Genomic DNA, 24,668 nt, shown 5'->3' on the forward strand with positions numbered 1-24,668 from the left:
CCTGACATGGGGAGTGGCTATGGGGTTGATTACCAGGTTACAGTAAGCACTCAGTAAATGCTTTCGAGAAAAAGGGGGAGAGATCTACTTCTGGCCAAGGTGGAGGCATAACAGGTGCAACAGCTATACCTAATACACAGAGGCAAACATGGAGCCTGTCAAGTTGAGGAGACAGAGAAGTATGGCCCAAAAGAGGGAGCTGATCAAGGCCCCAGAGGGAGAACTAAGCAAAGGGGAAATAACCAACCTAACAGACACAGAGTTCAAAATGCTGGTGATAACAATGCCCACAGAAATGATTGAGTATGGCAAATGCATAAGGGAAGAAGTGAAGGCTATATTAAGTGAAATGAAGAAAAATCCACATGAAACCAATGGTGAAGAGGAGGAAGCTGGGGTTCAAATCAACTATTTGGAACATAAGGAAGAAATAAACAGTCAGCCAGTACAGAATGAAGAAACAAGAATTGAAAACAATGAGGAGAGATTTAGGAACCTCTGGGACAACTTTAAACATACTAACATCCAAATCATAGAGGTGCCATAAGGAGAAGAGGAAGAGCAAGAAATTGAAAGCTTATGTGAAAAAATAATGAAAGGAAACTTCCCTAATTTGGAAAAGGAAATAGACATACAAGTCCAGGAAGCACAGAGAGTCCCAAACAAGCTAGACCCAAAGAGGACCACACCAAGACACATCATAATTAAAATGCCAGAAGTTAAAGATAAAGAGAGAATCTTAAAAGCAGCAAGAGAAAGGAAGGGTTACTTACAAAGAGGTTCCCATAAGATTGTCAGCTGATTTATCAAAAGAAGCTTTTCAGGAAAGAGGTGACTGGCAAGAAGTATTTAAAGTGATAAAAAGCAAGGACCTACAACCTAGATTACTCTATCCAGCAAAGCTATCATTTAGAATGGAAGGACAGATAAAGTGCTTTCCAGAACAGGTAAAGCTGAAGGAGTTCATCATCACCACACCCTTATTATGTAAAATGTTAAAGTGACACATTTAAGAAAAAGAAAAACATTAAAACTATGAACATTAAAATGATAACAAACTTACAACTAGCAACAAAAGAATTGGAAAAAAACAAAACTAAGCAAACAACTAGAACAGGAACAGAACCATAGATATGGAGATCATATGGAGGGTTAGCAGTGGGGAGAGGGAAGGGGGAGATTAGGGGAAAAGGTATAGGGCTCAAGAAGCATAACTGGTAGGTACAAAATAGACAGGGGGACATTAAGAATAGTAAATAGGGAAGCCAAAGAACTTACATGCATGACCCATGGACATGAACTGAGGAAGGGGGGTTGCTGGAGGAAGAGGGGTACTGGGTAGATGGGGGAAAAGGAGTAAAAAATTAGGACAATTGTGATAGCATAATCAATAAAATATATTAACCAAAAATGAAAAGAAAAAGCAAAAGAGGGAGAAAGTATAATTGGATCAATTCTGGGACAGCTCAGTCTATGGTCCCTTTTTGAGAACATCCTTATGTTACCAAAGAAAGGGGGGTTCGGAACAGAACCATAGATATGGAGATCATATGGAGGGTTAGAAGTGGGGAGAGGGAAGGGGGAGATTAGGGGAAAAGGTATAGGGTTCAAGAAGCATAACTGGTAGGTACAAAATAGACAGGGGGACGTTAAGAATAGTAAATAGGTCCGGCCAAGATGGAGGCTTAGACGGACACGCTAGGTCTTCCTCCACAACTATAGAGGAATACAACTACTTCAAAACAAAGGATAACTAGAAATTCCAGAAAATAAAACTACACGGAAGCCCAACATATGAAGTTATAAACCAGCGGTGCCATTTGGGCAGGTAAGAGTTAAAGAAGGCAAAGCTGTTTGCGGAGCGGCGGGCGGGGCGGCGAAAAATCCCGGAGGCAATCAAGCCCCTGGCGTGTGCGACTCCAATCAAGCCCCTGGCGTGCTCGACTCCGGGCGCTGGGGAGAGCAGCCGCAGCATCGCCTTGAACAGTGAGGCCCAGGGGGACGGGAGGACGGATCCCGGTCTCCTAGCTGAATAACTGTGTGAATCCATCTTGGACCCCCGCCCCCACAGAAAGCACCACAGGGCTGCGAAATAGGTCGCGGACAGGCAGGCGCCGGCCGGTCGCTGATTTGTGACGCGTACACAGGCACTGCCCCCGACAGCCAGCCCAGGAAAACAAAACGCATCTGTCAAAATGTGGCAGACAAATATAGAGATCCCGGTGGCACAACTCACCAGACAGCAGATAGAGAACCTGACAGATGAACAGATAAGAAACCTGTCAGAGGCTCAGTTCTGGGCCATTGTTATCAGGTGGCTTACAGAATTCACAAAAGAGCAGGAAAAAGATATGAAAGAAGCGAAAAACTTTCATAACGAAAGGAACAAAACCACATACGAGACAGATGGTGAGGAATCCAGAGTTCATTTCAACAAACTGGAATATGGAGAAGGAACAAGCAGTCAACCAATGCAGCGAGAGGAAATAGGAAGCAACAATGAGAGGATCAGAAACCTCTGGGACAGCTATAAAAGGCCCAACATAAGAATCATTGGTTTGCCAGAGAATGAGGAAGATGAACTAGAACTTGAAAAATTGAGTGAAAATATAATAAAGGAGAACTTCCCAGACTTGGGGAAGGGAATAGACATGCAGGTCCAGGAAGCAAGGAGAGTTCCCAAGAGACTGGACCCAGGGAGAACCACTCCAAGACACATTATAATCAAAATGTCAAAAATTAAGGATAAAGAGAGAATCTTAAAAGCAGCAAGAGAGAAGAAAAGAATTATGTACAAAGGGGTCCCAATTAGACTATCAGCTGACTTCTTAAGGGAAACACTACAGGCAAGAAGGGACTGGCAAGTAATATTCAAAGTAATGAAAATCCAAAACCTACAACCACGAATACTCTATCCAGCGAAATTGTCATTCAGAATAGAAGGACAGAGAAAGTGTTTCCAGGACAAAATAAAACTGAAAGAGTTCATTAGATCCAAACCACTGTTATATGAGATGTTAAAGGGACTGGTTTAAAAAACAGAAGCTAGGGAGATGAAACAAAGGCAAACGAAACAGGCAACGAGAGTGGAAAAGGAACTGTGGGTAAGGGAAGCATAGTGGGGGGAGGTCAACAGGGAGGGGGAGTGGGGAGAGGGAGGGAGATGATATAGGAATTGGGGATCATGGTAGGAGGGAATGGAATAGACGGAGAGAGGTTGGGAGGAACTGTATGCACAACTAATGGACATAATCTAAAAGGGGGGGACAACTGGAGGGAGGGGGGCCACCGGGTGGAGGGGAGCAGAGGGAAGGGAAATTGGCACAAATGTAATATTTTAATCAATAAAACACATTAAATCTGAAAAAAAAAAAAAAAAAAGAATAGTAAATAGGGAAGCCAAAGAACTTACATGCATGACCCATGGACATGAACTGAGGAAGAGGGGTTGCTGGAGGAAGAGGGGTACTGGGTAGATGGGGGAAAAGGAGTAAAAAATTAGGACAATTGTGATAGCATAATCAATAAAATATATTAACCAAAAATGAAAAGAAAAAGCAAAAGAGGGAGAAAGTATAATTGGATCAATTCTGGGACAGCTCAGTCTATGGTCCCTTTTTGAGAACATCCTTATGTTACCAAAGAAAGGGGGGGTTCGTCTGCCTCTTGCCACAAAAGCCAAACTTTTGAGGCAGTAGCTGGTGAAGAAGGAAAGAGGTTTTATTCAGATGCTGCATGATCTGGGAGAATGGCGGACTCCCTGTTTCAAAGTCCATCTCCTTTGCGAGACCAACAATCCTCAGCAAGACCAAAACAAAAACCAGTGCCCAGAGTTCCTGCTTCATCTTAAAATACCGTCCTTTGGAGCCTGCAGACAGTTGCTAAGAGGTCAGCCAGGTAGCTTAGCTTGTTCTCAGCTGCTGCCTATTTCAGGCTCCCTTCCTGGAGCTTGCATGTGCTGCCATGGGCCATACTGCTGCCAGGACCAGAAGGTTTTGTACTCCTGGGCTGGAGGGCATGCTAATGCACTGGCAAATGCATAACTAAGTGGCTGAGAGAGCAAGAGAGGCTCCCTCACAGAGGCCAGAGGCCATGGGCCACAGAGGTAACAGGCAAGTTCACTGTCTGGGTGCAGGTCACGAGCCAGCAAGCCATGAGCAAGAGAAAGAGCATCCTTTGTTCCCCTGGGTTTATATTAGCGTGGGTGTGGGATGGATCAGTTTTTTCTCAAAATGCCACTTTCCCAAACTTTTGCGTGCTTTGAGCGGGTCCACTTCCTAACCAATCCCTTCTTTCCCCAGGCTAGACCAAGAGGCCTCGTAGGTCCACCTCCTCCCCTGCTGCCATTTTGACTTCTCTGGCACATGTGCCTCTTCCCCTGGTCCCACCACCAATCTGGTACTGAAGGAGTGGGACCTTTTTGTATACTTAGTGTAAGAACTTCCATTTGCCGCCATCTGGGCCAGTTGGTGGGGTGGCAACTCCCTAGGCCAACCATCCACCAGTAGTACTTGGAAATCACATAGTGGTAGAATGGGAAGTATTTAGATAAGATAAATAGTGAGTTACATATTCATAGCTTTTCTGAAGAATATCATAATTTACCTATTTTTAAAGTTTTTTATATCATGGCTTGGACTTGGTTTTTGAATTATTTTCTTGGCATATTAACTACTTACCAGTGTCTTCTGCTGAGACATTGTCTTTATTTTTATTGTCACTTTCTTGGTGGTAGCTGGGAGAGAAGAGTAGATGACCGTGGCAGGGTGTACTATGTGGACCACAACACGAGGACAACCACATGGCAGCGACCGACTCTGGAGTCGGTGAGGGACTTTGAACAGTGGCAGTCACAGCGCAGCCAGCTCCAGGGTGCCCTGCAGCAGTTCAACCAGCGCTACCTCTACTCGGTGAGTGTGTGTGACCCCCAGGTTTGCCCCATCAACTGTATTACATTCTACTGCACTGCATTCTATTGCATTCCATTCAGCTGCATTACATTCCACTGCATTGCATTCTCCTGTTACATTGTACTGCACTGCATTTTGCTGTCTTGCATTTTGCTGCACTGTATTCTGCTGCATTCTATTCTACTGCACTGCATTCTATTTCATATCATTCTTCTGCGTTCTATCCTTCTGCATTGCTTTCTACTGCACTGCATTACAGGACCCTTCATAACTGACCTTTGATAAATAATTAGCATTGTTTGCTACATAGATAACCTCTTCAAGCTTTAAAAAAAAAATTCTAGCGTACTAAGAAAACTTACGGGCTCATTTTCCTTATTAAATGGTAGCTTCATAATTTTAATTTATTCATAAAATACTATGTCTTTACAGATTTTCAGCCTTCTACCTTTAATTGTGATCACTTTATTGGCTTTAAATAAAAGCAGTTAGCTCCTGATTTTACTGAAGGCCAGCCTTGCCACACGTGAACTGTTCTGGGTCCCTTCCCAGGTTTCTAAACAACACTTGGCTCTCTTTTGGCCTGCCAAAGATGTCCCTGGGATCGGGGATGCTTTTGTCCAGTAAATGTAATATACCTGAAAATTTGACCAATCTGTGATTTATTTATTGTGATAAGTAAACATCCAGAAGAAGAGTTGGGAAGAAAACTAAAAACCTGTTGTTAAATGGGTTTGATCATAGGAAGGAGAAAATACAATTTTTAAGTACTGGGCATCTGTAGATAGTGTTTGAGGCAACTTAAACCCCAAATACAGAGGCTGGTAGATGGACAGGAGGTAGGAAATACATGAAGAGAAAAGTCAGCCTGTCAGAGTCCTGCCTGGTCAGAGTTGAGATGAAGAGGTCTCTTGTGCAGGTAACCCCTCTCCTGCTACCTACAACCAGGGAGGTGTGGTTCACCCAACTGCCACCTATGGCTGGCTCTGGGAACTTATATAGAATCTGGTGATATACATCATCTGGCTGAATATAGTAAAGCAGGGATTACATAGTGTGAGCGTGCATTTGGTGGGACTTAGGTATACACAGGAACACCTTGGGGAGACAGGGAAGACTCAGGTAACAGGTGTGTGTCAGAACTGCATTCTCCTGCATATGACAGAACATCCTTGAAAGGATTGAGGGTTAATTGTCCCAGTGCAATGCCAGATCTGGGGAGGAGTCCAGAGCCAATCCTTACTGGCTCAGTCATGCGTCAAGGGCCTGGGCTTTTTCTGCCATGGCTCCTTTGCCCTCATGCTTCATGTTTCTTACCTTCATCCTGTGCAGCTGCTGCCCTGGGGCCTCACTTCCCCCATGTAGTGAAAAGGATGGAGAGGGATGTGGAAGGAAGATGGCTTTTTCTAGCAAGTCCTTGATCTTTTATTTGGAAAGGGAAGCCCTGAGCAGGAACCTCTGCCCAAACTTCCTTGGGCAGAATGGTCATCCCACCAGCCCTCTGCACAGGAAAGTGGGGATGGAGTATTCCTAGCAAGTGTGTCACTGCCCCCACAGAACAGTGGCTTGTTGGGAAGGAAGGAGGAGAGAAGAGGGACAGTGAGTACAGGTAGCAGCAGCTGTTCCAAAGTGCTAAAATGTTCATCAAGATATGTGCATGTCATCATTGAGAAATGGCTTTTCAGGTCATGATTTTACATTTGTCATTCTTTTCAAATTAATGGTAGAATGTTTACATTTGCTTCAGAATACATTTTTGGGTTGTTGTAATGTGTAAGCATAAATGTTTTATGTATGAATCTATAAAGGGGAATATTAAGAGAAATGTTTATCTGTATAATGATGATACTGGAGTTCAATATTGACTGGTAATAGGCATTCACTTTAAAAAGGCACTGTGATAATTGTTCTGTTTTTAAACAAATACTGTTACCTCATTTAAACACCACCGTTTTCATGTGCTCCTCTCTCCTCCCACCTGTGCCTCTAGATTATTGTGGGAAAGCTGAGATGAAAACGGTGATGCTCAAGGTGTTATTTCTAAGTCATTGTAGAAAAATAATAATTGATTGACTCCCCTTAACTCATGACACTTTTAGGACTTATGTTTTGAAATTACTACATTCACATTCTTTTATATAATAGAACACTGTTATAAAATGTGATTCTGTGGAGTGCTTGGTTTATCTCTGTTTTTATATTAAGATTCTGTCATTTTATTTCTCTCCCAACCCTTTCTCCAATCAGGCTTCAATGTTAGCTGCAGAAAATGACCCCTACGGGCCTTTGCCACCAGGCTGGGGTAAGCTAACATGTTGTTGGTAAAAATATCTGAAAAGTATATGTAGAAATGATTGTTAAATGCAGTGTTCACTGTTTTTTAGAAAAAAGAGTAGATTCAACAGACAGAGTTTACTTCGTGAATCATAACACAAAAACCACCCAATGGGAAGACCCAAGAACTCAAGGGTATGTATCTATTACAGCCTTACTTAACATTATTCTGCATGTATCTACATATAGCTAGAATCAGGTAAACCTTGACTCAGATGTTTTTAGTACCTGGAGAGTGTTCACCTTTGATTATCTCTCTTTCAGCTTACAAAATGAAGAGCCCCTGCCAGAAGGCTGGGAGATTAGGTATACTCGGGAGGGTGTGCGGTACTTTGTCGATCATAACACCAGAACAACAACGTTCAAAGATCCTCGTAATGGGAAGTCATCTGTGTAAGTGACAGGTGGAAGTTCTTAATGCTGCTTCATTAGGATAGGATGTAGGTTAGCCATTAAGTTAGCCTCAAATTTTACTTTGGATCAAGAAAACCTACTGAGTAATAGCCTAGAATGACTTTGGGTATGTAATTTCTTAACAGTAATAGTAGCAAATATTTATATAGTGGCTACGATGTGCCAAGGATTGTTCTGAGCACTTGACAGACGTTAGCTTGTTTCACTTTCCAGCAACCTCTTGAGGAAAATACTATTATTTTTCCTTTTCCAAGTGTAGAAGCTCAGGGTTAGGGAGTGTAACTGACTTGAGCAGAATCACACAGCAGATTATGGGGTCAGTTTCAGACCCAGGAAGTCTGTTGTCTGTGCCCGTGACCACCACATCTCAGTTCTGCAATCTCAAGCGGCTCAGATACTCACAAAACTGAATTTTGCAGATGAAGTTATCTTTGGAACATTCAACAGATGTCTCCTTCATCCTCACTCCTAGGTGTGAGGTCTTTGCATCAATGAGAATAGAAACCATTATGAAAGGCCTTCCTGCAAATTCCTACTGTTACGTCTGCCTACCTGCCAGCATCTGTCTTCCCTCTTGATCCTGTCAATGACCTGTCATTGTTCCTGTCAAAGTTCAGGCCCTCTGCCGGTGCTTAGGTCTTGTCCCCTTCTTCCCATTTAATTGTTCCAGCAGTGATCATCTTTCTATGCTACATCATCAGTTTTTCTTTCTCTACTAACTTACTTTCACAGTTCTTTTCCTAGATTAAAAGTTAACAAAAAAAAGTAACTCTTCACCTTACAAATCGATTCAGTAAAAATTTCTTTTTATCACTGATCTTTCCAGGAAAAGAAACTGAAGGAGTTGTCTCTATGTTGCTGTTTCTGATTTTGGTCTAGACCGATTCTGGGATACTCCCCTGCCCCAAAACTTGTTAAGGGCACCAGTGCTGTCCACGCTGTCAGTCTGGGGTTGGCTTGCGTCCTGTCTTATGGACTTCTCAGAGCATTTGACACAGTACATCTGTCTCTGGGCAGAAGTAGGTGGGGTCTGAATGTCCATGTTTCCCCTGTTCCTTCCTGGTCTTACCTACTCCTCTGTTTGCTGAATCTTCCTTTCTCTTCAACCTCTTAAAATCAAAGAAAGGTCCCAGAGATCCCTCCTCAGCTACCTACATGTGTTCTCTTGGTAACTCTTATTATCCACTGTCATGCTTTTCAAAAGCATCGATATGCTGATAACTCACATTTTAATCTCACACTTCAAATTTTGCTTCTTCTCTTCAGTTGCTTCCTTGTTATCTTTGCTTTTCACCCCTTCCTGACAATTTCCATAATAATACTTGTACTGCCAGGGATATTTTCACCTTAGCTGATGGCTACCCCACTCTTAGGTGTGCTTGAGCCAAAGTCTCAGAATCATCCTGAGTCCTCTGTTTCTTACGTGACCCTGAGTTCATCGGGAACTGTACCTACCTGCACTCCAAGTGCTGTCGCAGGATGCCCCCACCATTACTCCAGTATCACCCATAGTGCTGCCTGTCCTGCTGCTTCCCGCCATAACTTCATGTAGTGACTGTTCTCCATACAGCAGCTAGACTGATTATTTAATTAAGAAATCTAAATAAAAACGCATTCCTTTTCCCAAAAGCATTCAGTGATTTCCATCTCGATCTGAGTTAAAAGAAAAGTCCTTACAAGGCCCCATAGCACCTGACCCCTGGTTCTCTTCTCTTCACTCTGCTCCAATATCACTGGCCACCCAGCTGTCTCTGCAACACCTGAGGGAGGCTCCATCTCTTTGTGCCCTTTCCCCAAATGTCTCCATGGCTGTACCTCTGTGTTTTCATTCAGATGTTGCCTTGTGAGCCCTATTCTGTTTACGCTTCTCAGCAGTGAGAGACTCTCCTTCTCCCCTCCTGTCCTTCCCACACCACTTTTTCTCTTCTTTTTTGAGGAGGGAGACATGTCCTCCTTCTAAAAACAGATGTCATGTACAGTTTACTTACTCATGCTGTTCCTTGTCTGGCTCAGTTACTTGTAGTTAAGCTCCACAAAAACAGTCCTCTATCTGTTTTATCAACAAAGAATGCTCTCACTGTCCAGGAGAGGGCCAGTTGTTTGCACACATTTCATAAAATTTGTTGAATGAATGAACTTGACCTGACTGCATGAGAATATTCTCCCTTCATTCCAAAGTGTCCCCTTGGAAAGTGAAAGTTCTCTGTGCTCATCTCTCAGGCTCACTCATGAGGCAGGAGACCCAGGCCCTGCCCTGGGAATTGAGCCCTGTGTGTAAAGCCTGTCCCTACATGCCTCCAGCTTGCCCTTCCCTCATTGACACACTGAGCCACTGTCTCTGGGGCCCCGTCTTGTTGTGCTTCTATTTGTTTTAGTTTCAGCTTAGGGTTAGGATGAGGTAGAATTCCTTCCCTGTCCCTTCTATTCAGCTCCTCTGTCCCATAGATTTAAGGGTCATCAGACATTCTCTTTGAAATAGTCTTTACTAGACATTGTATTTCGCTTAACTTGTTCTTTACAAAGCCCTCTGCAAAGTACAGCCTTTGTACATGTGTGGATGTTATGTGTCCTCATTGTGCAAGCCCCTGCTGGCCCAGCAAATACACCCTCACTCTCTCCCAGCAAATAACTGTCCTATGGTCATTGCAGGCCTCTGGGACACTTGTTTTATACTAAATGTTAAAGATCTGACTTTACCATGAATTGATATCTGCTTGTTATATTTTCTCTTTAGAACTAAAGGTGGTCCACAGATCGCTTACGAACGCAGCTTTAGGTGGAAGCTTGCTCACTTCCGTTACCTGTGCCAGGTACTGCGGTGCTGAATGAGTCTCACATCACAGCATTTAGTTGTATTTTTACAATGTGTCTCCTAAGCTTACATGATATGATGATGTTATTTTTGTTTTTAGTCCAATGCACTACCCAGTCATGTAAAGATCAACGTGTCCCGGCAGACGTTGTTCGAAGATTCCTTCCAGCAGGTAAGAAAATTTTATCAGAATAACCCAGCATAACTTATCTCATTGTGAGGGACAGTGAGGGCTTTAGAAATTTTAACCACTCTGAATGCAGCTGTAAGAGTGACTACCTTACTAAGTGCCCATTGTAGTCAGAGTCCTAATAAACGCCATCGGGCCCGGGGGGATTGCCTTGTGTTTGGCCCTGTCATTTAACTCATCCCCACACACCCTTTCATTTTACAGGCAGGGGCACTGAGGCCGAGATAGTCATTCCACCATGAGTGAAACTGCTAAACTAAGGCTTTAAACAGCTTCTGGGACGAAGTGACACATTTTGACACTTACTTTGCTAAGACTAAGTCCTGGTAATACTACCAAATTAAAATTAAATAGGTATAGATATGTAGTCATGGGAGTCTTCTTTTAATAACCCTCCTGCTGATTTCTGTGTACATGTCATGCTCTTAGCGAGACCTGTGTGAGCTCACTATTGGAGCTGGTAGGCCCTACTCACCTCCCTCCCAGTCCTCTTCCAGAAGCTATTTCTGGTACTTGGTTCTTTCTGCTGACACTTAGCACCACCTGATGGACTAGAATATCACTGTAAGGGAGCACAGACCGTCTTGCTGACTGTGGTTGTGCCTGGAACAGCCCAGCACATGGCAGGTGCTCAGCAAACAATAAGCAAATAAGTGAGTGTAATATGTTTACTCGCTTGAGTCCTCCACAGAATATTTAAAGATAAAAAATCTAAATCTTGACAGCTCTTTTTTGTGTGTGATGAGTTGAAGAATAATTCAATTTTTTCAATCCCCACAAAGCACTCCCATGAGGACCCAGAAGGCCCTGTATGTACAGGTACACGGGGACTCCACAGGCATGGGTCTGAGAGGAACGGACCACTCAAGTCAGGATGCTCTTTACTTTGACCAGCTGTTGAGTCAGTGCAGGACAGTTATTATAGCTAGTATTCAGCCTTGTCTTTTGGTTTGAGTTAGTAAATTCTTAGCAAAGTAAGTGTCAGATGGACCTGTTCTAGGTTCTGTGTGAGCTTTATTTTAGTGAGTGTACATCTGGATTCATAGGGCTGTTTTGCTCTGTGCTTTTCCTGAGAGAATTGTGGTCTATTTGATGTGCAGGATGAGACCATACCACCTGTGCCATGGCCCTGGCCATGTGTGCTAGCCTTGGCTTGGGTTCTGACATGTGTGAGGAAGGAATTAATTGTTACCCAAAAGTGAAATCTATTTACTAGTAACATTAATATAAGCTATTAAGGATTATGAAGTTGGTTGTAGGTATTGTTTTAAGATATATTTATGTATAAACTCATTGTGTTATAAATAATTTTTTGCTACAACCAAGTTCCTTTCCTGAGAAATAGAATGTGTGTATAAGCAGGACCCAGAACAAGATCTTCTGCTTCTCATTTAGTGTTGCTAGTAAGAAAAAGTTATGAGACACCTTTTACAAGATTTTGGTAAAATTTGGGGAGTGATAGGAGGGAATATTTTCTAACCTTAAAGCTTTATGTGTCAGAGCTGTTCCTCTCCAGCCACTGACCCAAAGTAGAGCCACCATTCACTATGAGAAGAGATGACATGAGAATAAGAGAAAGCTGAGTAGCATAAGACACACCTTGACCACTTTGTGGAATGAATCAATTGATCTTTAGAGTTAAAGGCATAAGGAAAGTGAAATTTTGAAAATACCAATGAGATTTAAATTGAAGTGTTTTTGGAAGAAATTTGTGCTGTACATTTGTGTGTAAATATCCATGTTTTTGTTTTTAATTAGATTATGGCATTAAAACCCTATGACTTGAGGAGGCGATTATATGTAATATTTAGAGGAGAAGAAGGACTTGATTATGGTGGTTTAGCAAGGTAAAATAAAACATCTGCTTTTAAATAGTGTGTCTCCATTTATGCAATGGATGTATTCTTGAAAATATATGTTCTTAATAGCTATCCAGGATTATTTTTAAAAATTAAAATATTTACACAGTTCTGTAGATAACTACTATTACTACCCTTGGTTATCTAATATATTTCTCTATTCATATATAAATTGGTATTTATGTATGATATATATGTATTTGCTGGTTTTTTAAACAGAATTGATCATAAAATGTGTAGAATATAGCAATTTGGTTTTATTATTTTATATAATGTGGACATCTTTCTATATTACAAATGGAGCTAATACTCTCTTTTTATTTAATGGCTGCACAATATTCCATTATATGGAGATAACATAATATATGGATCATCAAGCATAAGGTTGTTTCTTATTTTTCGCTATTGTAACGGTGTGTGTTGTTTTATGTTTGTGTTGTTAATCCAGCTTGAGTCCTTTTGAGGATAAAGTTTTTCACATGCACTCAATATATTGTTAACAGTAGACACTTGTGAAGCAATGATTGGGAAATCCTTTCGATATTTTTTGTTTGTTTGTTTTTTGTTTTTTTCTGTATTGCTTTGCCCCCACCTAATTTGATGATAATTTGGTTTTTTAGCAACATATTTTCATTAAATCTTTCCAAAGAATTAAACTTGTTTTCATAGAAACAACTCTTTGAACTCATATTTCATAAGTGTGCAGAATTACAAAGTCACAATTTTACTGCAGCTGGCGCCACTGGAGGGGGTGTGTAAGGGAGATTATTAGCTTTGCTTGTATTAGCATGTTTTCTCACCCAAACGTTATTACGGGGGGGTTTCAGAAAAGAAACACTACCTATCACAGTAGATGTTTATACTACATATATCTGTTGTGCTATATCTCAATTTCAGAAATGCTCAGACATTAAAAAGAAAGATACATTTTAGAAATGAAATATGGTATTATTTTTACAGTGTCTGACTTTATAACATTCATTCTGGTCTGAATACTTATTTACCTGAACTATTTTGGTTTAGTTTATATTTTGACAGTTTTACTGCATATAGTTATTTCCTCCATATCACAATTTTCTTATTCCCAGATTCTTTGTTTTGATTCGTGTGCCAGTTTTGATTTATTCAGGAATTCGGAATTCACAAGGATAATATATTCCTGCAGTTTTCAGAATGTGTTTTCTGTTGCTTTTGTGTATCAATGGCAGCTTGACCAGATGTAGATTTCTCACATATGGGTTCTATGGACATCAACTCCTGTCTTCTAGCATGAATGTGAATGCTGCCAGTGGGAGCCCAGCCCTTTATAGGAAGTAGTTTTCTCCTGGTGCCCACACAGTCCTTGTCCTTGAAATTCATTGATTTTATTTTTGATTGCTTTATATCTTTTTTAGGAACATATTAAGGACTTTTTTTAATTTAAGGGAAATTTTCTTCTCTTATGTCTTTGAATATTTTTTCTGTTCCGCATGTTCTATTTTCTTCAGGAACATCAGTCATGGGTATGTGGAGACAGCCATACACGCCTGTCATTTTTTCTCTAATTTCTTTCTCTTTGTGCTTTTCCATTTTGTTTTGGTTTTTCTCACATCTGTGCCCATGTATGTGTTCACAGTGCTGCCTGCCTTCTGCTGGTTATACTGTAATTTTCTTCATTTTCTTATCTAGGCTCTGTTAGCTCATCTGCTGTCTCGTGATTTTTTTCAATTTCTGTGTCTCCTTAGTTATTGAGGGTGTGGAGAGGGGTGTGCTGAATGTGACTCTCGACCTCTCACTAGTTAGAATATCGCCCTCTTCTGTGCTAAGTACAGGTCAGATACCATGTAACAGCCTTCCTTCTGAGTGGATTCAGTTTTCTCAGGGCTGCTTTAGCTGGCAGTGACCTGCAGCAACCAGAAACTTTGTTCCTAGTTTTTGTGTTTGAGCACATTCTCAGCAGATCTGTTCAGTCCTCTTCTCTGAGGCATGCCTTACTTCACCTATCCACTTGGTTTAGCTACTGTGCTGGGACTGGATTTAGTTTTAGAAACTGGTACCTATCATTTATTAGTTGATTTTGTTTGGGGACTCCCTTCTCTACCTTTCAGGCATTTCTGAGAGTATATTTTAAAATCTTAAGAAAAACATTTGTAAACAGAATGCCAGGCCAGATCTAGCCTGCATAGGGGTGGTCCTAGTTTTAATTTAAATTTTTAAAAATTAGTTGACAACATTAAAGAAAATTACTTGATTATGCATAAGAATCAAGATTTCTGGCTTTTTAAAAAAACAACATTAGACCCGCATTGCTACCTTCTCACATGGCTTCAATTGGCTGAATCCGAAGGATCTGTCCCCCACCCCCTGCAGGGTAGTGGACACTCTTTCACTCCTGTGCCTATCACTGCCCCGTCATCTGAGGACTGTGATTATATGCCTAGAAATCATTTTTCTTTAAAACCTATATGACTTTGCTCAGGGATACAATAGAGAGCAGGGGATTGTGGGTAAGTAGTAAATTAAAGCCCCCTTGTTTTCACTGAATCATCACTGCAGGCATCCAGATTTAGAGCCCTATTTTAGAAGAAATTGCTGTTTAGGATCCTTTTGCAAATTGAGCTTATTTTGTAATATAAATTATTAATCTTATATCTAGTTGTATTTCACATATTAGACTTTTATAAATGAGGCAAAACAGGTGGTAATAATTTAGAGAATATTTATCATATTTAAAGAGTTTGCCTTTTTAATATTAGTTCCATTTTTAGTGTATTGGCAGTAAAACTAAAAAGTGTTCCACAGCAACAATGCAGTGTATCTCAGTATCACCAGCAAACATTTATTAGAACATATTGTGCATTGTTCTACAATGCCTGTAAGAGTTAAGATTACAAAAGTATATAAAAATGTAGCTTGCTCTTTTGAGGAGCTTATAGTCTAGTAGATGGGGCTGGTCATCTGCAGAAAAATGAATATCATTGTGAGGTTTTACCAGTTACTGGTACAAGTAATACACTGAAAGTAAGTTCACAGAACTATACAAAGTGGGACAGATCCAAGCAGGACTTGAAGGAAAATGTGGGCCCTGCCAAGGTGGAGTTTGAGCTGAGGGGATATACCCAACAAGTCTGCACAGAAGTGAGAGTTATCAGCTATTGTGATACCGGCTTTATATTTGGTAGCACAGGACTGGCTGGAACTTTGTACATTTGATCTGGTTTTAAATCCATGTGCATGTGAATGCTAAGCAATGATCTTGCCTTATTTTCTCTAGAGAATGGTTTTTCTTGCTCTCACATGAAGTCCTAAACCCCATGTACTGCTTATTTGAGTACGCTGGCAAGAACAACTACTGTTTGCAGATCAACCCCGCATCTACCATCAACCCAGACCACCTTTCCTACTTCTGCTTCATCGGTCGCTTCATTGCCATGGTGAGCCTGATGCTGTGATTCATTTATTCATTTAAACTTCACTTATTTCAAAAGTAGTGAGATGACATGCATTATCCTTGGTTCTGTCTGTTCATTGTCATGAAAGTGTCTTGTAGAACAATGTTCAGGCTAGAGAGAACAGCAAGACCAGGAATGCTGGGGCTGCAGTTCTGATCTCTAGTGGCCTAGCTGCAGTTGAGCAGGCACAGGTGTTGTAAGAGCCCAGGCTCATGGGTATTATGAGACCTCAGCCATTCCCTGCAGGATGGTGAGCAGGAAAGCGACAGGATCCAAATGACATGGTGTGACCTCGATTTTATTGCAGTGACTTTGCTGCTGTGTAGAAAAGAAACTATAGTTGGAGCAAAGGAGGCCCCAAGAGAAGTGGGGACATGTGTGGCAGTGCAGGTGAGGGACCTAAGCTTTGCAGCAGGGGGGCGGTAGGAAGTGGTTTGCTATTCTGTTTTAGCTGACAGGCTCTCAGACTGTTTATATGCAAGGTATGAGTCAGAATCAAAAGCAGGCCTGTGTGTCAGTTTGCAGTCTCATATCCTAAGTTGGTGAGATTGTGGCAAGAGCAAACTAGGGGGCTTGGGGATCAAGAATTTGGATTTGGTTTGTTAGGTTTCAGACACCTGTAGCCATCCAGGTGTGTAACAAGTAGCCAGTAGACCAGTTTGGCAATAAGAGGATAACTAGGTGAGGCTGTGTGATTGTTTATGGAACAAGTGTGGACAGACAGGAAACTCAAAAGGACATTTATATCAGGGAGACGGGATGAGAAGAAACCAGCAAAAGACCTGAGGACGAGGAGCAGAGGGTCCAATAAGAATGGTTCCAAGAAAGCAAAGGAAGGAAGAAGGAAAAATTGTCACCTGGGTCAGTGCTGATGGTCTGAGCATGATGAGGTCACAGCAGTGACCATTTGGGGTGACCAGGTGGGTCAGGAGTGAGAGCCAGAGAGATGTAAAGAAGCTTGCTGCAAAGGGTCAGAGAGAAGCTGGGCAGTGACTGGAATTGATACGGGATTGAATATGGGAGGGACTCAAACATTCATCTGCTGATGATGATGGAGTAAGCAAGGAAGGCACTGAGCAAGGCCAGTGCAATGAGACCTCGAGGACGAGACCCAGGAGGAGCTCCGTACAAGCACAGAGAAGTAGTAAGCCAGTCGTGAGCACCTGTGGGGACCCTGGCAGTCCTCCGATGGCTGTTTTCCGGATGAGCAGAAAAATGAGGAGGTACAGACATAGTGGTACATCCGTGCTAGGCTGCTTTGCACTGCACTTGGGGCTGTAGGCAGGAACCAGGCACATGGTCATGCACCCATCTTGGCATATTCCACGTCCAGCCACAGGCTGGAGGATGAGAGTTGGATTTTTGTAGTCTTGAGATTTTGAAGATATGGAAACTAAAGGGAGCACCCGGAGAAATAACAGTGTGGGGCTGAGAGTGAAAAGGTGGCAGATCCATGGATTAGGTCCCATGGGGCAGAAATCCCTGCTGCTAATACCACAGGCACTGAGCTGGATGGAGGTGAGTATACACCTGAGTTGACAGAGGAATTGCAGGTACTGCTGATTACAGCACCCCTGGCAGGTGCTGAGCATGTTTCACTAAGTTAAGTCTAACGTCACTGGAAGGACTAAAAGCCAGGCTTGGAAAGGGTTCATCACATGGATGCCAGAACCCACAGGACCTGGCAGTTGTGTAGAGATTGCTACACTGAACAGCTGGAAAGGAGTCCAGACAGCCATCACATGTCATGGGCAGCTGGGGAGGAGGGATGGATAGGGAGGAGCATTCCCGTCCACATCCCAGCCTGGTGACATGAGGCAACATAGAGAAATTACACCCCCTTAAGAAAACTTGGTGGGGAAGCAAGGTCCTTAGAGAAATGCCAGATATTTGTTAGAGCAAGATGCTGTTTTTCTTTATTTTTTTTTTTAATCCTCACCCAAGGATATGTTTATTGATTGAGGGGTGAGGGAGAAAGAGAAAGAGCGACATCAATGTGAGAGAGAAATATCAATCAATTGCCTCTTGTACATACTGCAACCGGGAGTCAAACCTACAACATAGGTATGTGCCCTGACTGGGATTTGAACTCGTAACCTTTTGGTGTACAGGACAGCATTCCAACTAAGCCACCAGGCCAGGGGAAGACACTTTTTCTAAAGAGAAACAATTGAGGTTCTGGAGGCTTTTGCTAGGGATGGATTGTTCACTTCAGAGGACACAGCACAATAGAGGTTGGGGACTGACAAGACTGGGCTCCCTGTGCTGGCTGTTGCCAGATCAGTGAAGGCACTATGTGCCCAGGGAGCCCTGAACACCCCCTGGGCACAGAGGGGGAAAGCCAGGAGTCGGAGAGCCCTGACACATTTATGCATCCAGTTAGGTCAATTTAATTTATAAAGTACATTATAAAGCTCCTTTATCACCCTCTTACTTATTAATAGGATGTGATGTAGCTCAGTATTTGGCCTCATTTAAATAAGTAAAGCCTCCTGATTTCTCTGTTATCATTGTGCTCTCAATAAGAAAATTATTTTGGAGACTTCCGGCCAAGATGGAGGCTTAGACAGACCCGCTCGGTCTCCCTCTACAACTAGAAAGGAATACAACTACCTCAAAACAAAAGATAACTAGAAATTCCATAAAATAAAACTACATGGAAGCCCAACGTATGAAGTTATAAACCAGCGGCGCTCATTGGATGGGTAGGAGAGGCGAAATCGGAACCATAATGGAAAGGTCGGGCAGCGCTGTTTGTGGTAGCAGTGGGGATAGTGGCAGGGGGAGCAATCCCAGCTGCAGTCAAGTCCCGGCAGCTTGCGACCCCAACACTGGGAAAGACAGCTCCCCCATTGCCTCGGACAGAGAGGCCCAGAGGGCAGGGGGACGGATCCTGGTCTCACAGCGGAGAATAACGGCAGGAGTCCATCTTGGACTCCCGCTCCCACACGAAGCGCCACAGCACAGCGAAAAAGGTTGCGGATCACTGCTGGTCGCTGGGTAGTGACAAGTACACGGGGCTTCGCCCCCCCACAGCCTGCCCAGGAAGCAAAGCAAAACACAAATCTGTCAAAATGAAGCAGACAATGATTGAAATCCCGGTGATGCAACTCACCAGGCAGCAGATGAGGAACCTGACAGACGAACAAATAGGAAACCTTCCAGAGGCTCAGTTCAGAGCTATAGTTATAAATGGCTTACAGAATTAACAAAATATTTGGAACAAGACAGGGAAGGAATGAAAGCCACTCATACTGAAACGAATGAAAACACATACGAGACAAGTGATGAGGAAATAAAATCCAGAGATCAAATCAACAAACTGGAACATAGGGAAGGAACAAACACTCAACCAGTGCAGAAAGAGGAAACAAAAAGTGAGGAAAGTGAGGAGAAGCTCAGAAACCTCTGGGACAGCTATAAGCTATCAAACATTCGGATTATAGGATTGCCAGAGGGTGAAGAAGAAGAACTAGAAATTGAAAAATTATGTGAAAAAATAATGAAGCAGAACTTACTGAACTTGGGGAAGGAAATAGACTTTCAGGTCCAGGAAGCAGAGTTCCAGAAAAACTGGACCCAGGGAGAACCACTCCAAGACACATTATAATCAAATTGTCAAAAATTAAAGATAAAGAGAGAATCTTAAAAGCAGCAAGAGAGAAGAAAACAATCATGTACAAAGGGCTCCCAATTAGACTATCAGCTGATTTCTCAAGGGAGACCCTGCAGGCAAGAAGGGACTGGCAAGAAATATTCAAAGTAATGAAAATCAAAAACCTACAGCCACAAATACTGTATCCAGTGAAGCTGTCATTCAGAATAGAAGGGCAGAGAAAGTGTTTCCAGGACAAAATAAAACTGAAGGAGTTCATTAGATCCAAACCACTATTATACGAGATGTTAAAGGGACTTGTTTAGAAGAAGGAGGATCAAAACTATGAACACTAAAATGAAAACTGTATCACAACAACCAACAACAGAAACTAGGGAATCGAAACAAAGGCAAACTAAGTAGGTAACGAGAGTGGAAAGAATTATAGGTATGGGGAACATATTGGGGGGAGGTCATCAGGGAGGGGGAGGGGGAAAGGGAGGGAGATGGTACAGGAATAAAGAAGCATGGTAGGAGGGGGTGGAGTAGACAGGAAGAGGTTGAGAAGAACTATATGCACAACCAATGGACATGGACTAAAAAGGGGGGACAACTGGAGGGAGGGGGGCCACCGGGTGGAGGGGAGCAGAGGGAAGGGAAATTGGGACAACTGTAACAGCAAAATCAATAAAACATTTTTAAAAAAAGAAAAAAAATTATTTTGTAAATTTTTAAACAAATTTTTTGTTTTTATTGGCAGGCACTGTTCCATGGAAAGTTTATTGATACTGGTTTCTCTTTACCATTCTACAAGCGTATGCTAAGTAAAAAACTGACGATTAAGGATTTGGAATCTATCGATACGGAATTTTATAATTCCCTTATCTGGATAAGGTTTGAAGATTTATCTTTCAATAAGGCATTTTCTTAAAACCAATTTATATGTCTTGTTAATTAGTATGTATATATTTTTATCACCCAGAGACAACAACATTGAAGAATGTGGCTTAGAAATGTACTTTTCTGTTGACATGGAGATTTTGGGAAAAGTTACTTCTCATGACCTGAAACTGGGAGGTGCCAATATCCTGGTGACTGAGGACAACAAGGACGAGTATATTGGGTGAGGTTTCCAGAACTTCCAGAGCATGTTGACACTAATCCCATCTGCATCCCAGCTTCCTCCCTCTCTGTATCTCTGGGGACTCCACATTCATTCCCTCTCATATACCTTTTCATTGTTTTCTCTCTAATTGACCTACATACATGCTCCACCATACTCCAGAGTTCACACTTACTACAGTAACTTCTTTCTATCCTTCTATATTCTTGAAGTAAGAGTGTGTATGTACACTGATCTGCACTCTCCACAACCACTAGCTGTGTATTCCCTGCCTGTGTCAGGATACACATTGCTGCCCTTGGTGCTCAGAGGCTGGTGCAGAGCCTTTAGCTGCTTCCTTCCAGATGAGTGATCAAGGTGCTCTATGGGGCAGCATGACATTGACCCTGGCCCAGCCGACCAGCAGGGTTCTTCTGCTGGGGCATCTCACCTGCCCTCCCACATCCTGTCTTCACAGGTGCTCCTATACCATTTTTAAACTGTCCTCTTGAATTCCATGATCCCACAACCTACTGTCTCATCACTTGCTCTTTCAATGATGCTGCCCTACATCTCTTTCCACTTCCTAAAAATGGATCTCTGTCCAACGTCTTTTATTCAGCCTGTTTCTCTGAGGAGTCTGCTCCCATGACCTCAGGGTTCTGTTAAAGTCATATCCGAGCTCTAGAAATCACTTCTGTTTGCCAGCAAGGTAAATAAAGACTTCCAGGAAAGAACCAGATAGTACATATTTCAGGCAGGTTACTACTGCTGCACCCTGCCTTTGGAGATCAAGCAGTGCAGACAGGAGGAGAACAGGCCCCTGTGGCTGTGTTGCAATAAAACCACTGAATACACACTGAAATTTGACTTCATATGGTTTTAAAATCATGGAATATTATTCTTTTAACAATTTTTTTTAAAAAAATGTAAAGACTGTTCTTAGCTCACATGCTGTACAAAACGCAGATTACAGACTAGATTGGGCCCACTGCTTCTGAGCTACTAAATGACCCGTGTTAAAGGTAATGTGTCACAGTCAGATTTCTCATTTTTTCTACCACATTCTCACCCTCCTTCTAGACTTGGAGTCTCAGTATTATCTTTGTCTCTTCCTTTCAGATTCTTTATTTGCTTTCTATAATTGTTTCCAAAATGGGATCATAGAATATACATTACTCAGCTTTTTCCAGGTCAGGAGGGCTAGGTTAATTTGCTTTCTAATAGCTAATAATTATAGTATGTCCATTCTGTATCACTCAGCATCATTGAGGTTGTGTGCAGCTGGGGCCTTTACAGTCCAGGCAGTAGAAAACCATAAGTGTGAATCCAGTCATGCCGCTGCCTCTGTCCTCTCTGGGGAGATTTCCCAAAAGGAGGGTTCTTAGTTAAAGACTAATGAATAGACATGGTTGTGTTGCTTTCTTTCTTCTTAACCTGTAGTGTTATGGCCATTTGTGTCCTGTGCTTGCTCACTCAGTGAGCCTTCCTTTTCTCTGAGTGGGGAATCACCTGTGGCTGCTCCTCTTTACACATGTTCCCCTTTACACATGTTTATCACTCCTAGTAGAGAGACATTCTGAAGAAAGTAATTTAAGCTTTCCCCAAAGTCCAATGATTATTAAATAGCACAACCTAAGCATTTAAAAAGTGCTATCCATGTTTTCAAATATTAGAAGCAGTATAATGTTTGTACAATACTTATATAATTTGCTTCTTTGCATTCTATACTTTGTGTTAAAGTAACCACTACTTTAAAAAATCTTATCTGTATAGTACCTACTATGTAAGAGTTCATATCTAATCTTGAATAATTTTTGGAAGATTTTGTTTCAGTCTCTGATACAGTAACAGACTTTGATCTGGTTTTTTAATCTCACTCTTTAAAATTATGTGCTAATACTCTTCTCTGTTTTAGTTGTGATACTTAGTTTTTAGTGCACAAATAGGACTGGATAAACAGCTCTTTGAGAGGTGGAAACCAGCAGAGGCAGAGGAATTGAGATATTCCAGGAATATGGCAAATAGTGAGAAATAGTGTTCAGAGAGGGGCCTCAAGTGGTAGCCATGTTGCACCTTAGTCTAAAAAAACCATATTATTTCTTTTTTTTTTTTTTTTTCTTTTTTGTCAGGAGAGAAGCCTTCTGAGAAGGAGACATTTAAAGTGAGACTTCAGTGGTGGGTTAGAAGGAGCTAGCAGGTACTGGAAGAGCCAGGGACAGAGAGAACATTAGTGTAGAGGCCCAGAGGGAGAAATGAGCTTTCTGGGTTTCAGAAATGGAAAGAAAGAAAGGTAGAGGGTGAAGGATATGAGACAGTATCAGGGAGGTGGGCAGGGCCAGGTTGTACAGAGCCTAGCAGGCCATATTAAGGAGTTTGAGTTTATTCTAAGTCAAAACCATATTATTTCTAAGAAACCTGGATTTTCATTAAAATCCAACAAGATGGAATGATCAGAAGTGGTTTGGGAAGACTAGTAGTGGTATCTCTGGAGGATGAACTGGGGGATCATAGATGGGAGGGCAGTGAAAGGAGAGGAACCCTGGGTAGGAGATGGTCCAGGCATGTAGAAGGCAGGAGATAGAGACCTCAAACAGGGCAGACACATATAAAAATGAGAGGATGGGGTTTTGAGGACATAACAGGAACTGAATGGTTCAGAGTAACTCATTACTTATACAAAGTGGGGAAATGGTAGTAAATGAAGCAGTTAGTGATTGAGGTTTCTAGACTGACAGTGGATGTGTTAGCAGGATGTGTAAGGAGAGAGGAATTTATAAATGCTTTCATCTCAGAAGGAAAACAGGATTTGGGGATTTAAAAATTATTGGCTGTTCTGTGATAGTTGAAACTTCAGTAATTGATAGAATCATCTTTAGATAGTTGAATGGCTAGAAGAGATGAGAAGGCAGAGATCTTAGTGACACTCAGTTACAGAACGGAGGCCCTGATGGCGGCCACCAAGGAGTAGGCAGAACCAGTCCGCTTGTGGTGCTGCCAGGTGGAAAGAGCTCTGAGAACTGGGAATACTCACGTCACTGTCATAGGAAGCACATGTTATGCGATCACAGAATAAAGGGCCCAGCACTGAGGTTTCTCTCCCTCCCTTTCTCCTTTCCCCTCTCTCTCTAAAAAAAAAAAAAAAAAAAAAAAAAAAAATTAAATAAATAAATGAATGAATGAATGAATGAATAAATAAATAAAAATTGTTAAAACTTGAGTGAATGGGAGGCGAGAAGGTGGGAACTATGAGCTAGGGTCCCCTTCTAATGAGTGGTGGTGAGGCAGGGTGAGGGCACTGGACTAAAGGGATAATTTGGGAAAGAGATGTCTGAGTCATGTGGAGGCAGCTGGGCAGAATTGAAGGTTTGATTTCTCCTCTAAATGTTAGGAAACCTTCACGGTCTTCAGTAAATCAGCATTCAGTTTTCTCTAATCAGGACTATAACCTGTCCCATCTCAAGGCCTGCAGACAGCGTCCCTGATGTCCCTGAGACATCAGGGGTGGGGGGACACCCTTGCTTCTCTCTGGAGGGCTGAGTCAAGAAGAAGGAGAGTCTATCTGGTCTCTGGCCACCCGTCCTGCTTATGGTGCAGCCACATCAACAGGGAGCCTCCTGTGTTCTTTGCTTTAAGAAGCATCTTGACAGCTGCACATGTGCTGCAGTGATTTCCTTGTGTAAACACGGTTAACTCAAAAACCACACACACACGTGAGCAGTATAGATGGTAGATTTAGGAAAAAAACAGTTTTAGAAGTTGGATTTTTACCTAAGCCTTTTACCACATACAAATGACCTACTTTAAATGCTGTGTTTATTTTCAGTTTAATGACAGAATGGCGTTTTTCTCGAGGAGTGCAAGAGCAGACCAAAGCTTTCCTGGATGGTTTCAATGAGGTTGTTCCCCTTCAGTGGCTGCAGTACTTTGATGAAAAAGAATTGGAGGTGAGGCTCTTTAATTAGGTATTACAGTATTCCCTCACTTGTCGTGGGTATTACGTCCTAGACGCCCCCGCGAT

General features: G+C 42.1%; 2 protein-coding genes across 6 annotated transcripts in view; one reads left to right on the plus strand and one right to left on the minus strand.

The window, feature by feature from the left end:
- The window catches only part of WWP1 (WW domain containing E3 ubiquitin protein ligase 1), a 114,948-nt gene that overhangs the window by 79,283 nt on the left and 10,997 nt on the right, over positions 1-24,668 (plus strand). For all 5 annotated transcript variants that reach the window (XM_090283793.1, XM_090283790.1, XM_090283791.1 and 2 more), the window contains 11 exons: positions 4,736-4,910; positions 7,158-7,212; positions 7,295-7,379; positions 7,509-7,637; positions 10,393-10,468; positions 10,571-10,642; positions 12,419-12,507; positions 15,773-15,932; positions 20,306-20,439; positions 20,528-20,668; positions 24,474-24,594. In XM_090283793.1, coding sequence (XP_090139919.1) covers positions 4,736-4,910; positions 7,158-7,212; positions 7,295-7,379; positions 7,509-7,637; positions 10,393-10,468; positions 10,571-10,642; positions 12,419-12,507; positions 15,773-15,932; positions 20,306-20,439; positions 20,528-20,668; positions 24,474-24,594 — 1,237 coding nt within the window. The remainder of the gene's footprint in view (positions 1-4,735; positions 4,911-7,157; positions 7,213-7,294; positions 7,380-7,508; positions 7,638-10,392; positions 10,469-10,570; positions 10,643-12,418; positions 12,508-15,772; positions 15,933-20,305; positions 20,440-20,527; positions 20,669-24,473; positions 24,595-24,668) is intronic.
- The window catches only part of RMDN1 (regulator of microtubule dynamics 1), a 59,356-nt gene continuing 59,134 nt past the window's right edge, over positions 24,447-24,668 (minus strand). Inside the window, exon 12 of the mRNA XM_090283796.1 lies at positions 24,447-24,572. The gene's annotated coding sequence lies outside the window, so the exon portion shown is untranslated. The remainder of the gene's footprint in view (positions 24,573-24,668) is intronic.

The sequence above is a fragment of the Furipterus horrens genome, unplaced genomic scaffold (genome assembly GCF_987537825.1).
Source record: "Furipterus horrens unplaced genomic scaffold, mFurHor1.1.pri manual_scaffold_7, whole genome shotgun sequence".
In the NCBI taxonomy this organism is placed as follows: domain Eukaryota; kingdom Metazoa; phylum Chordata; class Mammalia; order Chiroptera; family Furipteridae; genus Furipterus; species Furipterus horrens.